The sequence below is a fragment of the Zootoca vivipara genome, chromosome 4, assembly GCF_963506605.1.
Source record: "Zootoca vivipara chromosome 4, rZooViv1.1, whole genome shotgun sequence".
Lineage (NCBI taxonomy): Eukaryota > Metazoa > Chordata > Lepidosauria > Squamata > Lacertidae > Zootoca > Zootoca vivipara.
In genome coordinates, this window is record NC_083279.1 from 80618365 (window position 1) to 80633549 (window position 15185).

The 15185-nt window shown below is 41.3% G+C and overlaps 1 protein-coding gene across 1 annotated transcript; it reads left to right on the plus strand.

The window, feature by feature from the left end:
* The first annotated feature begins 7020 nt into the window (after positions 1-7020).
* LOC118085539 (gap junction beta-2 protein) lies at positions 7021-14885 on the plus strand. Its single transcript, XM_035116307.2, has 2 exons — positions 7021-7333; positions 12052-14885. The coding sequence occupies exon 2, from the start codon at positions 12074-12076 to the stop codon at positions 12752-12754; it is 681 nt and encodes a 226-aa protein (XP_034972198.1). The 5' UTR covers positions 7021-7333; positions 12052-12073; the 3' UTR covers positions 12755-14885.
* The last annotated feature ends 300 nt before the right edge of the window (positions 14886-15185 follow it).

Here is a 15185-nt window from a genome sequence, read left to right on the forward strand (position 1 = left end):
TTCTTTTATAAAAAGTTTGTTATCTTGATTTCTTATTCTTCCAGTAAATTTCGCCATTTCTGCAAATCCCATGAGTTTTTGTATCCCTTCTTCCTTTACTGGGACTTCTGCTTCTTTCCACATTTGGACAAGTAGCATTCTTGCTGCTGTAGTAGCAAACATGAATAAATTTCTATACAATCTATGTAGTTCTGTCCTACAATTCCCAAAAGAAACTTTTGGAAGATATATTTTGGGAGATAACACAGAGATCTTGGCACCACAGGGGACAGCACTGAACCTCTATTTCAACAGTTTAACTTTGCAGCTTTGTCTGGGTAATAGAAACGCTTGTGAACATTTCGTGGCATTATTCCAGCACAGCCAGTTGGTTTCAGAGTAATAATACCCATATTGCTTAATACTAACATGCACTTAAAAACACATATACAGTAGTAGCCAACATAATGTGTTGTTGTTGTTGTTTAGTCGTTTAGTTGTGTCCGACTCTTCGTGACCCCATGGACCATAGCACGCCAGGCACTCCTGTCTTCCACTGCCTCCCGGAGTTTGGTCAAGCTCATGTTCGTAGCTTCGAGAACACTGTCCAACCATCTCGTCCTCTGTCGTCCCCTTCTCCTTGTGCCCTCCATCTTTCCCAACATCAGGGTCTTTTCCAGGGAGTCTTCTCTCTCATGAGGTGGCCAAAGTATTGGAGCCTCAGCTTCAGGATCTGTCCTTCCAGTGAGCACTCAGGGCTGATTTCCTTCAGAATGGATAAGTTTGATCTTCTTGCAGTCCATGGGACTCTCAACATAATGTGTAATTTGGTTCAAAGGGGGTGGGGGTGGAAATCTACTCAAATACACCATCTAGAGTATGAAGTTGTCACTGCTCAATAATCCTAGAGGTGATGCAAGTCAAGGAGGGATGCTAACTGAGCACAGATAAAATACTGTACCGTGACACAGCTAAGAAAGTAACCCATTTTGCCTGACCAACCCACATTGAGGAAGCATTCACATTAATTTGTATGGTTGAAACAAAAACAAAGGGTTTGCACCATGTCTCTCACGTAGTCACCCATTCACTGGCAAGGCTGAGTTCTCCCTTTCTCTTTGCATTGTCAGGTCTCTTTTAAGGTTTGTCAAGTATGGCTAATCCAATGTATAAGAGCGACTTCTCTGCAAAAAGCAGTGGCGACAGGGGGCAGCCTTGATGAGTGCCCCTACTGAGGTGGATCATAGAACTGTAGAGTTGGAAGGGACCCTGAGGATCATAAAGTTCAACCCCCTGTGATTTGTTCTTGTAGATCTAAATGTGCAAACTTGATTTGGAGCCTCAAATTCCTTGAATCATTGCCATTCCTGCTGTGTGAAATTTCTGCAGTTCCAAAGCCTATGGTTGTGCCTCAAAGCAACACCCCCCCCCCGCAATGTCATGCTCAGTGACATAAAATTGTGCCACCATTTAGCTTTGCAGCTAGCCCCACCCCCCCACCCCCGGCAAGCCTCCCTTCTAATTTCCTAAAACACATGCTCAGAAGTTTACACACATGGTGGCAGTTAAACAGGAGAAACTTGTGATTCTGTGAATAGTGGACGTTACTTTTTATACTTAATCTGTGATGCAAAAGGGACATGTCCCCATTTTTAATCTGCAATCAAATATTAGGTTTGGAGGGGAGGGGGAGAAGCAGAGTACCAGGAAGGTTGGGAACATAATTGCTCCACTTACTAACTTTCATTGCTAAGTAATGTTTTCCTGGAAGCCTGCCAAACCTGGGAAGTAAAGAGCATGAAAAGCAACTTGGGGCTGTCTTTCCCACACATTGGTCTGATTGGATAAGGACAACATTTGAGGCATGAAGAGTTCACATGAACCCAGGTTTACCACTTGATCCCTTATAATCAGCCTGAAGACCCTTTTCTCAGTACAGTGGTACCTTGGTTTAAGAACAGATTCGTTTATGAACAACTTGGAATAAGAACGCTGCAAACCTGGAAGTAGGTGTTTTGGTTTGTGAACTTTGCCTTGGAAGCACGACATGTTTCGCTTCCTGTTGAGTGTGTTCCATTTGTAAATTGAGTCCCTTGCTACTAATCAGAGGCTTCCTGTTGAGTCTGTTGGCTGTTGAGTCCCAAGCACCCATGCAACACAGAGGGGACATTGGGAGCTTTTGTTTTTGCTATTTTTTGTGTTTTGGTTTGTGTGGCTTTTTCATTTTTTGACTGTGACTTGTTCTTCGTTTTATGGGACTGACTTGTGTCTGTGGCTTGTGACTTGTTTTTGTGACTGTGTGGAACCCATTTCAGCTACTGGTTGATTGTGTGACTGCAGAAATAGATAAAAGCCCCCCATCCAAACAATGACTATCATCAGTGCACATAAGGGAAAAAAATTGATTTTAATTTTTATAATCTACAATACCGTCTTACTTACTTTATAGTACAGTACATTATTGCCTTCATTTTATGGAGTTCAACAGCATCCCCGTATGCTCCCACACAATAGAATTGTAGAGTTGGAAGGGACTACAGGGGTAATCCGGTCTAACCCCCTGCAATGCAGGAATCTTTTTGCCCAACGTGGGACTCAAACCCATGACCCTTAGATTAAGAGTCTCACGCTCTACTGACTGAGCTCTGGAAACTATTCTACTACTGGCTTTATTAGTATATTTGCATAATATAGCAATGTAGGTGCGCTAAATACAGAGAATATTGGCTCGCAGACACATTTCAAAAACATGTCAGCGCACGTATTATTATTTGAGGGAAATCACAGTATGTATCCATCTGCACTTGAGTGCCTTGATGAATCAGAACCACAATCCCATAGAAGGAATGTGCAATTATGCCACAATTATGCAAGGGAAGAAAATATGTCATCAGGTACAAGGAAGAATGAAGACTTATAAATGAAAGTAAAGTATACTACTGAAAAACTTGACACACTGCAAATAGAATTTCTTAATCACAAAACATTTTAAGTACAGACAGGCTCGTCTCATGTTCTGCTGAGTTGAAAATGGAGGTGTTTTCCCTCAAACCTTGTTTTCCCCAATTATTATAAGTAGCCTTACAATTACAAAATCAATTTTATATTATCTTATTTGCAAATACTCAAGTTTTGTGTTAATCGCTTAAGAAGGCTACATGACAGACCCTCCTTCGGTTAGCCACATGGGTCTTGTGGAATTACAAGCGCAATTACAAATTGAACTTCGAGACTCTATTTCTCTGTTGCTCCATAATTTAAAAAGCAAAAACACTGCTGCTCATATCCGCAGGCAAATATGATGAATGAATAGGTGGAATAACAAAGTTATGGGAATTGCCCCGAAGATCCTTTTTGGATTCATAATGTCAATATTCAGAATCTGCAGTCTCTTCCTGCTGGCATGCATTGCTAGATTATTTACCCCTCAAAAACGTTGCAGGCACAAAGCACAACTTGCCAGTCTCACTGCACCCTTTGGTTACTAGTGGGGTTTTCTGTGAGACTCAAAAACATGCATGCCCATTATTAATAAAAATTGTTTCAATAAAAGTGAGGACCTGTTTTTGCTGTTGCTCAAGCAAGGAAGAAGAGGAGCCACCCCACCCTTGGCCCTCTGGGTCTGCCATGCCTCGGGTCGGCTCTCTGCCGGAAAAAATATTTCATTTTGGCTTCTTTATCCTCTTGCTGTGGTTGTTTGTTAGCTTTCTGCCCCTTTACTGCTTCCTTGTCCTTGTTTGTTTGTCTCATCATTCCGCCGCCTTCCTTCACTGAAATAAATAAATCATCATCATCATCCTCTATGGGTGCACGCCTTAATGAAATGTGCTGTGCACACCCATGCCCATGAATTTTATAGTTTCATACATGAATATGACTTTCATTTTTAGATTTGGTAACTTGGGAAGCAGCGCTCAGAAGGGATGAATTTAAAAATGCAAATGCCTAATAGTTAAGCCTCATTATCATGTTTGCATTACAGTATTTGCCTTTGTTTACTCTGAAATATACAACAGGAAGGTGGCACCCAGTCAATGGGGGATCAAAAATTAGTAGAATGGAAAGGCACAAAATTGGATTTAATCTAACTATACCCTACACTAGGAGCAAATGAGCCAGAAAAGTTCTGTTAATGCTGTTGAGTAATTCTTACAAAGGCACTTTGACCCTTTCATCCACCAATAAATAATGAAATTCCATTTTTTAAAATCCACTTGCTCTAAAACTGCAAAGCACTGAAATGTATATTTACTTTTACTATTTTAAAACTAAGTTGCAGTGTTCTTGCTGTAAACACTGGTGATAAATGGGGAATGAACTTGAATCTTACCAAACAGTGTAGTTTATCGTGCTAAAGCATATCAATGGGCCATAGTAGTGGTGGTAATGTTCATTTTTTCCTGACAAGGGCACATACTAGAGGGCTTCTTTGCCAGTGAATAATAACAGAAAGGATCCTTAAGGCAATTTCTTCTCCGACAGGAGCCTCTTCTTCCACAAGACTTGCTAGGAATCTTTCATTTTTGAGATAAGATTGGAGGTCTCACTTCAGGCAAGAGAGACTGGTGATGGTGTAGCATCCTTATTGTTTTGGAAAGAGACAGTGGCAGGGAGGATACAAATGAGCATTGTTTGTTTTTGTGTATTAGCTGGAGGTTTTTTTGTTCACTTATTTCCTGCAGGGTATCAGGACAGTGCCAGTAGAGTGCCTCATTGCTTGGCACAGAATAATATCAAACAGAACACCATGTGAGGAATGGTACTTTAAGACAACTATAGCCTATTAACCAGAAAGCTTCATTTAACATTGAAAGAGAGGCTGGCGCTTCAGAGGTGTAATGTGTGTCAGGATTCACCATTACTTACCCGGGAACTTTCCCCCCCATGCTTCAGCCAGGGTACCAAGGAGACACAAAAGCCCTCGATTTTATGCAATTGAGGGGGTTAAGGAATCCATAAACAAAAGCACAGCTTCAGCCTCTTTTGTTTTAGAAGTTAAATACTGACAGTTACTGTTTGAAGCTCTCTATTATTCTCTCAGTTTCTGTTCAACTTGGCAAAAATCCCATAAGCCGCATTTCACATTGCAATGCAGTTAAGATGAGATGTCCACATTCGAAGCAGCTGCTGTACATGTGCAGATTGCACAGCATGCACAAATGACAATTTCATGAAAAGGAATTGGTGGGGTGGTTGCAGCAGGCAAGGGGACACCAAACAGGTAACACACGTTGATTGAAAACCTATCTAACCCCTTCTCTGTTGTGTACAGCAATATGCAAATGTGACTTGAAACACATGGGGGGGTGACCTTGCTGTGTTTTAGTCCACTAGTGTGTACTTTGCCCTAGTGCCCACATTCCATGTGGAAAAGCTAACCAGACTTGTAGCTGAATATGGTTTCAAAACTGGTGAACACACATATTCAATGACACTGAAGTGTATTGACAAGAAAACCCTTTTATATTGATGTGATCAACTTGTATCTAATTAATACAAGATGTGTGTGTGTGTGTGTTGCATTTAGGTGTCATCATCTATGTGCAACATGTATCATAAGGACTAACAACTTAGGAGAGGGGTGGACAGAAGGTGGACTGAGTTCTATTGCTGGATATTTTGCAGTAGTTAATACAAAGGTTCCTGACTCCCAGTTTTTAACAATGGCAGTAACAAAAATGCTAACTTCCTCCAGCCCCAGATTAGATTTGCTGTAACTTAGGTGTTGATTTATATTTTTATATCAAGGTCATGTTAGTATGAGTGCAGAAGGCTTTGCCCCTGAATCACTATTTAACATCTGGTTCTTCTCCACCAGCCCCTGTCTGGCATGTGGCTCTGGTTAGTGGGCCTTAAGATCCTAGAAAAAAAAGGCAAAACAAAATGGAATCTGAAAGCCTAAAATCTTTCTGAACCTGAGTTTGGGCGTTTTCTCATGCTAGGTTTAAATGTGCCTTGGAGTCACACACACACAATGTATGTGCCCATTTGTGACTAGAAAAATCGATTGTATATGACAGCCAATGAAAGTCTTTCTTTCATGTTGCACACCAATTGAAGCCAATACTTGTGTATGAAAAGTTAAACATCCTTATTGTCTCATTGGCTAGCCATTCAGGTCTCTTTCCATGTGCTAGCATTACCCTAAATGTATGACGGTAGCCATCTCGACTCACGAACCACCACCCTGTCCTTGATTAAATTCCTCCCAACGTCTGAGGGTGTGTACACACTCCAGTTTGCTTTGCGTCCAGTGCACTCTCCTTGCCGTTTCGGAAAGTCGCACCTGTGCCAACAAAAACAGCAGCATTTATTCTGCACCTATTCTGATGTTTCCCCTGTAACCAGCTAATGGCAGTTGTAGTTCAGCAACATCTTCAGGGCCAAAGGTCCCCCACTCCTGATCCACCCCAACAACGGCGGATCTTGGGGTCTCAAAATTCAGCAGCACCTTGTGCAACGCCAAGATTCACCACCCCTACCTGTCATGCTCCATTCTAAAGCATAGCCGTGGCATCCTGACCCTGGCGGCACCTGCCGAGGCTCCGCACCCAGCCCGACTCCTAGGAGCTGAGGTCCCTTCTCTCTCCCCCCCCCAATAAAATATTGGAGGCCAGTTGATGCGCATTGCCATTCTAATGATGTGTGCACACTGCGTCATGTGATCGATTGTGTGGGGCGGGGCTTACCTGCCCTCCCCCAATATTTTATTCAAGTTGGCACCCTTGGCAGCCAAACCGGTTGTGCTCCCCTAAATCCGCTTCTGACCCCGGTGGTTGTAATAGCACTGTGACAGGCAGGCAGTGGAATTTAATCAGTAGATGCTTTCCCCATTATTACACCCCCCCCCCCAGAGTGAATAAACTATTGATGGGGAGGGTGTCAGGTAAGCCCCGCCCCACACAATTACATGACACGGTGCGCGCGCACACACACACACACACTATTTGAAATGGCAATGCCCATCACATGTTGAATTTCTACCTGCCGTGCTGCTGTTGCAAATGCAGGAGCCTTGGCAAGAAGCGAAGGGGAAGAAGTGAAAGCGCTGCGGAGGCGTCGTCGGAGGGCGGGAAGGGGCCGGGTGACCGCAACCTTATCTTCGACGGTGGCACAGGCTCTTCCCGCCTCTTTCCTTGCAGCCGCGCCTGCCGAAGGCGTCGCCAAAGAGCATCTGCCCGGGAACAGGAAGGAGCCTCCCTCAAAGCTGCCGAGGCGGCAGCGGCGACGAAACTAGCCAGCCTACGAGAAATTGGCGCTATCTGGACCTCGCCAGGAAACGGAACGGAGCCCCGCGGGGGGACGCAGGCAGCTGGACAGATATCTTCTCCCGCGCGCGGAGCTGCTGAGCAAGGTGATGGGGGGGGGGGCTGCTGTTATTATTGCAGGGGCGATGCTCTCTCTCCCCTTGCGGGAAGGGAAGATTTAGGTTGAGGTTCCTGAAACGAGATGGAAGTCTCCAGCCGATATGAATGGAAATGTCCCCGCCTGGTACTTCGATGGGGTGGAGAGGGATTGGGGTTAAAACGCTGTGCGCGCGTTTTGAAAGATCAAGAGAAAGTCCGGACTTTGGTGTACAGTATTCGGCTTGCTAGGCTTATAGGAATCCGGACGTATGAAAGGGGTCGGTCTCGCTGTGGGCAGGATTCCTGCATTGCGGGGGGGGGTTGGACTAGATGACCCTGGGGGCCCCTTTCAGCTCCACAGTTTTTCTGTGAGGGGTTCAAGTGAAAGGAGCGGCTGAATAGGCTACCATGCGGTGCCAAGTCTGACTGCTCCGCGCGTTTGTTTGTGTGAGAGAGATAAAGCAGAAATACAGACAAAATTGGGGAAACAAGTCCCTCCACACGTTTTTTTCCCCATTCGGTTTTGTGAGATGCACAAGATGTTACGATCTTTCTTTTGTCAGGATGTTGGCTGTAGCCCAGATTCTTCGCTGGGTTCCCAGTGCTTAGGGGGTTCTGCTAGGAAAGAGAGGTTTTTCTTTTCATGTTAAGACCAAGGTATACAACTTACGGCTGGGAGTTAATAGCCACATCCTGTTGTCTTTTACTAACCTGCTGTGAAGTCCAGCCCCACCATTGTGGTGAAACGTTATCATACAAAGTTAGCAACATGGTCAAGCCATGTAACTCAGGGATTTTTGTAATGTTGATTTTAAAATAATAGTTTTGATCTTAACATGTGAGGAAAGGGTAGGATTTGTCCTGTAAGATGCTTATTTTCATCTTCTAAGAGACTTTATTACAAAAAAGTAGGACTAGTTTTTCAAGACATCCTGTGGCACCTTAAATATGAAGTGTGATAACCAAACGTTTGTCATATTCAGAGGTGGCCCACTGAAATCATTTTACATTGAATTACAGTAACTAAGAACTGCTTTCATTCACTATTCAGTGAATGTTTGGGATATATTACTTCTCAATAGCTCTCTTCAATACAATCTGTGATTTCTTCAAACATGCTTTAACAACTTCCCTCAATATTTAGTCATGAAAATGCCTGTAAAATTCTCACGGAACTAGGAACGCCCATTTTTTCTTCCTCCTCGGGCAAGAAAGTGATCCCTGAAATCAAAACACATAAAACATCTCTCCAGTTTAAAAAAGCCTCATAGCTGTGGTTGAAATTTTAATTAATATTTCATATGCCATTCTATCCTAGTGTTTACATGTGTTTTTCTTCTATTATCTTCCCCCTGCCATATTATTCCAGTGGAATTAATACTACTGAAGACAGAAAGAGTAAGCGATGCAGACAGAGAAACGTTCCGTGATTTTCATATGCTAACCATTGGTATTTTATACAGGGATGTAATTTTAAAATGATATCTAACAGTTTATGCAGAAAGAATTACATATTTAATACCTGCAATATAACCTCTCCATACAGCGGAGGAAAAAATGGATTTGATGTGGATTCCTGGATAACCATTTGCCCCTTCACTCACAGTGATCCATGTAGATGCAGAATTCTGCATGTGGGATGCTGCAGTTGCCATATTAATTTTTCACCTTTAAGATGCAATATTCATTAGTAGTATTAGTATTAATATAACTATCCTTTCACCTTAAGGTTTCTAGAATAGTAGATGAATTGAGGAAATGATTTACTCAAAGGCATCTTCTGGGTAGACATACCGGTACATACCGTAGGACCGTGTCTGTCAAATGAGTAGCCTACCTATTTTCCAGTATGTGCAGGACTGCTGTTTTACAATGCAATCCTATGCATTTCACTAAAAAGCAATTGAGCTCAATGATGTTTAATCTCATGTAAATTTATATAGGATTGCAACCTTAACCTTCATAGGTAAGAGTTCTATCCAATGTTAGCCCTACTCAAAGCAGAGCCATTGGAATTAATGGGCATGATTAACATGGGTTCATTATTTTCAATGGGTCTACCCTACTTAGTCTTGTCTCAGTTGAATGCAACCTTAAGAGTCTACATCAGTTACACATTAGGCTTACACTACAGATGGAATTTGTTGTGTCAGTTCACATTTTGCAATACTGGCAAAAAATATCAGTGGTTCCCAATTAGCTAAGTCCTGTGGACTCCCTGTATTTCCAAAGGCAAGATATGGACCCCCTTCCTTTGAAAATGTTGATACCTCTATGGTAGTTTTTGCTATGTAAATGGGGAGCAGATTCCCCCGGGTTATGGACCAATTAGGAACCACTGATCTATATACCATAATAGAAGAGCAAAACACTTGATATTTATCCTGTTTTCTTTTGGTTGAATGCTTTGTTGGAATTGAATTAATAGGGGTGAAAGTCTTCATCTTGTTTAATGGTTAGCAGAAGTGTATTTGATTTGTGGTCACAGAGTCTGGTGTGGTTTCTTATTGAACTTGGTTATAGGAAAACCTGAGACCTTGGTTATTGGAGAACATATAAATGATTTATTTTAAAGAAATAAATCCGTGCAGCTTTCAAATCAAATCCTACAGGGAGGAGGGTGATTAGTAGGAAAAGAAATAATTTTATCCATCTTTTCATCTTGATTCTGCAACTCCTCATTACATCATCAAAATCTATCGTCTTTTTTTTCTTAGGGTTAGTGGGTGTAATGAAAGCTACCATGTCAAGGGTCATGTTATAACATGCTGTAGTTTTGTCTTCTTGCAAGTCAGCTTGGCCTTGCTTGTTAAGGCTTTACTAAACCACATTATTTGTTTGTATAGTACTATGCCAACACACTCTTAGAATAGGAAAGCTGCATAATTGGACACACTCATTTGGATTGATTTCTATTTGTGAACTGTCAAAAACCAGCATGCAGGCATCTCCAATGAAAACGAAGATTAAAAATGAGTTTGACCTTAATTAGCAATATCAACAAAAATTAGAATTGAGGGTCACCAGAAATGAACCCAAAGGTGTTGTTTGACAGGCATATCTAACTATAAAATTATATCAGGGTTTTTTTTATATACATATAAAAACCAGATTAATAAATATTTCAACTGATTGGTTGCCTGTCACCCAAAGGTCTCCAAGCAACTAATATTAAAGAAAAAGACGTGCAAATACACCATACGATAAAAAAGGGGGAATATGTTAATATTTCATTCAACATATGGGAAAACAAAAACAACGAACCAGCCCCCTACATAGAAATGAAAAACCATTTGAAATACTGAAACAAACAAAAAACCAAGGCAATACTCCCACCCACTAACCAGCAGATAAACAAAAACTCAACCCTCTTCCCTAGCCCAAATGACAATTCACATGGAGTCAACAACTCCCCCACTACCGGTAGTTACCAGTTCATTTCTGGGCCCAATTCAAGGTGCTCACTCCACCCAGAAGGCAGGTTGCTTCCTACAAATCAATGGTGAGTGGGTCCAGGGTCTTCCGGGATGGTCTGGCATCTCTCACCTTCCTTCAGGGGGAAGTAAAGCCAAGCAAAGCAGGGAGCTGGTGGCAGAAGTTTTACCTGTTTTGCCATTGTTCTGGCTACTCCTCTCCTGCTGCTGCTTGGGGTTCTTCTGTCAAGGAATCTTGGCAATCAAGGTTTGTTGATGGTACTGTTACATATCTTGACACCCCCTACTCCCCATCACAGCTTAAGTTTCCTGGGTTTTCTGAGGACAGAGGATGATTACTAAATCAGTTTACAACTGCGGTGTAGATCTGCGCTAATAGCATGGTAATCATTGATAAATGATGATACAACGATTGCAGTTACAGCAAGATTCTTTTATGCCATTAAAATGTAGTATCTTGGAACACGTATTTCTCCATTACCTTTGTGTAAGTTTCCCACAGTGACAATGGAGCATCTCCACAATTTATTTTTTAATGATAACCGTAACTTCCATTGCCAAACAGCTGCACCTCTCCCTCTGACCCAGTTCAGATATAATGTCAAACCATAGTTTAGTTTAATAAGAATGAGTTGCAGTGACCACAGGTGTTCCTACTCCCTTCCCCTGAATGCACACAAGTTAAATGCACACAAGTAGTGGGCTTTCTGTACATACATCTTAAGTCATCTTGTAAACTAAGGTTGCCATAGGATGGCATTTGGAAAAGTGAAAAAATGCCTGTGTTTTTAGTTTAATTATAACCTAACCAGCCTTTAACAGCACCTCCTTTAAAGGCTATTTCTATAAGCGCTGAACAGAAGAATATGCTGGAGCTAATATATGGGTTTTTATATGCCTGTTGTCTAAATGACTAAACAACAACAACAACAACAACAACAATATATGGGCTTCATTTATATGTGAATCCTAGTTGTATAAACTACATACCATCAACATACAGTAGTCCCATGCCAAAAGACGTCTCTGCATAAGGAACTCTGGTTTAACCACCCCTCTAATTATCTCAGTGTTTTAATGTCACTGTGCTCCTTTGAATGGAGATGTTTATCAAGTTTTAACATTCATTTTCCAGAATGGGTGGGAAAGAAGCCAAAACATCTCAGAATTGTTCTGCCCGTCTGCTTACACTTGTCTGTACTGTACTAGCATCAGAGGACCTCCTCATTTGTGAAGGAATAGAATAATTAATCATTTGGCTTTTTCTTTTTTCTTTTCCTTTGTCTTAATAGGCTAAAGAACACCCAAGCCACCATGTGGGGAACGCTCCAATCCATTTTAGGAGGTGTAAACAAACACTCAACCAGCATTGGGAAGATATGGCTCACTGTCCTCTTCATTTTCCGTGTCATGATCCTTGTGGTGGCTGCAGAAAATGTCTGGGGAGACGAACAGTCAGATTTCACTTGTAACACTCTACAACCTGGGTGCAAAAATACCTGCTATGATGATTATTTCCCAGTTTCTCATATTAGACTTTGGGCTCTCCAACTTATCTTTGTGTCTACCCCTGCCCTTCTGGTGGCAATGCATGTTGCCTACAGAAAGCACGAGAAGAAACGGAAATACCGACATGGGGAGAAAATTGACATTGAAAGTCTGAAAGCCCAAAGGTTCCACATCGAAGGACCCCTATGGTGGACATACACCAGCAGCCTCTTCTTCCGAATTATCTTCGAAGCGACTTTCATGTACATATTTTATTACATGTACAATGGGTACCGTATGCCTCGTGTAGTGAAATGCACCGATTTTCCTTGCCCAAATACAGTAGATTGCTTTATTTCTCGTCCCACTGAGAAAACTGTATTTACTATTTTCATGCTGGCTGTGTCAGGCATTTGTATGCTCCTAAATGTGCTCGAGTTGTCTTATTTGATACTGAAGTCTTGCATGAAGAAGTCTCAGACCAAGAAACCACTGCCCAATCATTAGATGTTTGTATGTCATGTACCTATTTTGCATTGCTTAAAAGCTCATCTGTTTTTAATTAAACTATATTAAATCACACACCTTCTAAATAGTGGGAGTCCATCTTCTTATTTAACCCAGAGTTCAGAAATTCTTTTGTCAGTACAGGCTGATAATACCCAAATCATCTAGTTACAATTGTGCAAAAGGCTAGTATTTTGATTATTAAACAGCTTTTTTTTCCTCCTTTGAGCGAGAAGAGCGCACAGCCCTCAAACATCATGATTCTTTATCAGGTGTTTTATTTTCAGGACTTAGGATAAGTAACAATTATTTCCCTAATTACTTTACCCCCTCAACTTACTGCAGTTAGTTTTAACTATGATTTACAAACCTGGTTTATTCAGATAAATCATGGTTTGAAGTTGGCATGTTTAGACAAACCATTGGACAAACAGGCCAAACCCTACACCAAAGGATAAATGGACATAAATCTGACATCAGGAATTACAAGACAGAGAAACCAGTAGGAGAACACTTCAATCTCCCAGGACATTCTATACAAGATCTCAAAGTAGCTGTTTTATTACAGAAAAATTTCAGAAACAGACTGGAAAGAGAAGTTGCTGAATTGCAACTCATTACCAAGCTTAAAACCATGGAGAGACCTGGTCTGAAAAAGGACACTGGATTCTTATCTCATTATACATGATCAAGCTTTCTTTAGCACCTCAGCCCTTGCTTTTTCCTGCAAGACCAATTAACAGTCATCAACAGGTTTATCACTCCTATCAGCCAATCACCCGTTCCCACCACCCTTCTGAGTAATACCCCTCCCCACCCTCTGACTATACATGAGGGTCTGGTGACTTCTGTTTCAGTGTATCTGAAGAAGTGTGCATGCACACGAAAGCTCATACCTGTGACAAACTTAGTTGGTCTCTAAGGTGCTACTGGAAGGATTTTTTTTATTTTGTTTAGACAAACCATAGTTAAAACCAACCACAGTTTGTCCCAGTCTAAATTTAACAACAGACCATGGTTAGTTGAAAACAATACTGAATGCTTCCAATTTCATTCCAGAGGAGGAGAGCAAACTCAAGGCTCGCTCACTTCCATAATCAGAGGCAGCCTGTCTCCTCTGAATACCATTGGTAGGGGAACAGTGGGACAGGGCTATGATGCTCATGCCCAACTTGTGTGCTTCACATAGGTACGGTATCTAGAAACAGGATGCAGCCTTTAGTCTGACACAGGAGAGTTCTTCTCTTTGCTCTTACACTGCACACTAAACCACAGCTTAGCCATTAAACCAAAGTTTAGCCATGTTACGTCTGCAAGCAGCCAATCCTGAACATCCTGTGCACACCCTGGCTGCCTTACATGATCCTTACCAGGGTTTAATGGGACTTGATGCTCTAAAAATCATATATTTAATATGCATTTCCATTTGTTGAGATGTAAATGCCATCAAATTGCTCTGTAACAGTTTTGATCACCACGCCCGGCATAAGTTTTGGTGGACTAGAGTGTGCTTCAGATGCACAGAGTTCCATGCCTCTGATGAAATGGACTCTAGTCTGTGAAAACCCATGGTATGATAAAGTCTGTTAGTCTTTAATGTGCTATAATATTCTTGGTTTCTATTAATCTGGCGGCAATAGAACTGGGCATACCACATAAGAGCTGCCTATGTGAATAAATTGTGGAGAAACTATAGCTGAGTTCTGCCACTACTTGGTTACTATTTAAAAAGTGCCTTTCACTTGATGTAGGAAGAAAGCCAATTCTGTCCTTTAAAAAGTTCTGAGAATATATATATATATATATATATATATATATATATATATATATAGTGACACCGTTTTGGAATTATTGTACTGCTATTATGAGCAGTTTCAGGAAAGCACAAAGATATATCAGGATTAGCTAGAACAAGTAATTCTGTCTCCCTGAGAACATCCTTAATCCAACTATGACAAACAGGAACTTTGGTGCGTTTCATGCTTCTGCTTGTTGAATGCGTAATTGAATGATTGACTGCCAAAAGAACATTCTGCTATTCAATGGTCAGTATTACAAAATATATTATTTGTATGAGTGACACTTTTTTCCTAATGATCCTTTACTCATAAATAAATCACATTTGTCATGCCTTCAGTTTTGTTACTTGAAGGGTTTGTGGGTATGCTATGTTTATACCAAAAGTGAATGGAAAAATATAGTGCCACTTTTAACAGTGCAAAACTCCTGCAAATATGGACATTTCAAATTTATAAACAGGTCACTAATTTTGTAAATAGTTCAAATGAATTGCTTAAAGAGACAAATGTGGTCACCCTATACTCCCTCATGCATATTCTCACATTCTCACACAGGCCAATGGAAACAGGCACACAGCCCCTCTGCTCAGCTGATGCATGGTCAATGCTTCCTTTTGCTCATCAAATGATGA

Bases quoted from the DNA above. Each gene is read 5' to 3' on its own strand.
- LOC118085539 (XM_035116307.2), top strand. From the start codon at position 12,074: ATGTGGGGAACGCTCCAATCCATTTTAGGAGGTGTAAACAAACACTCA.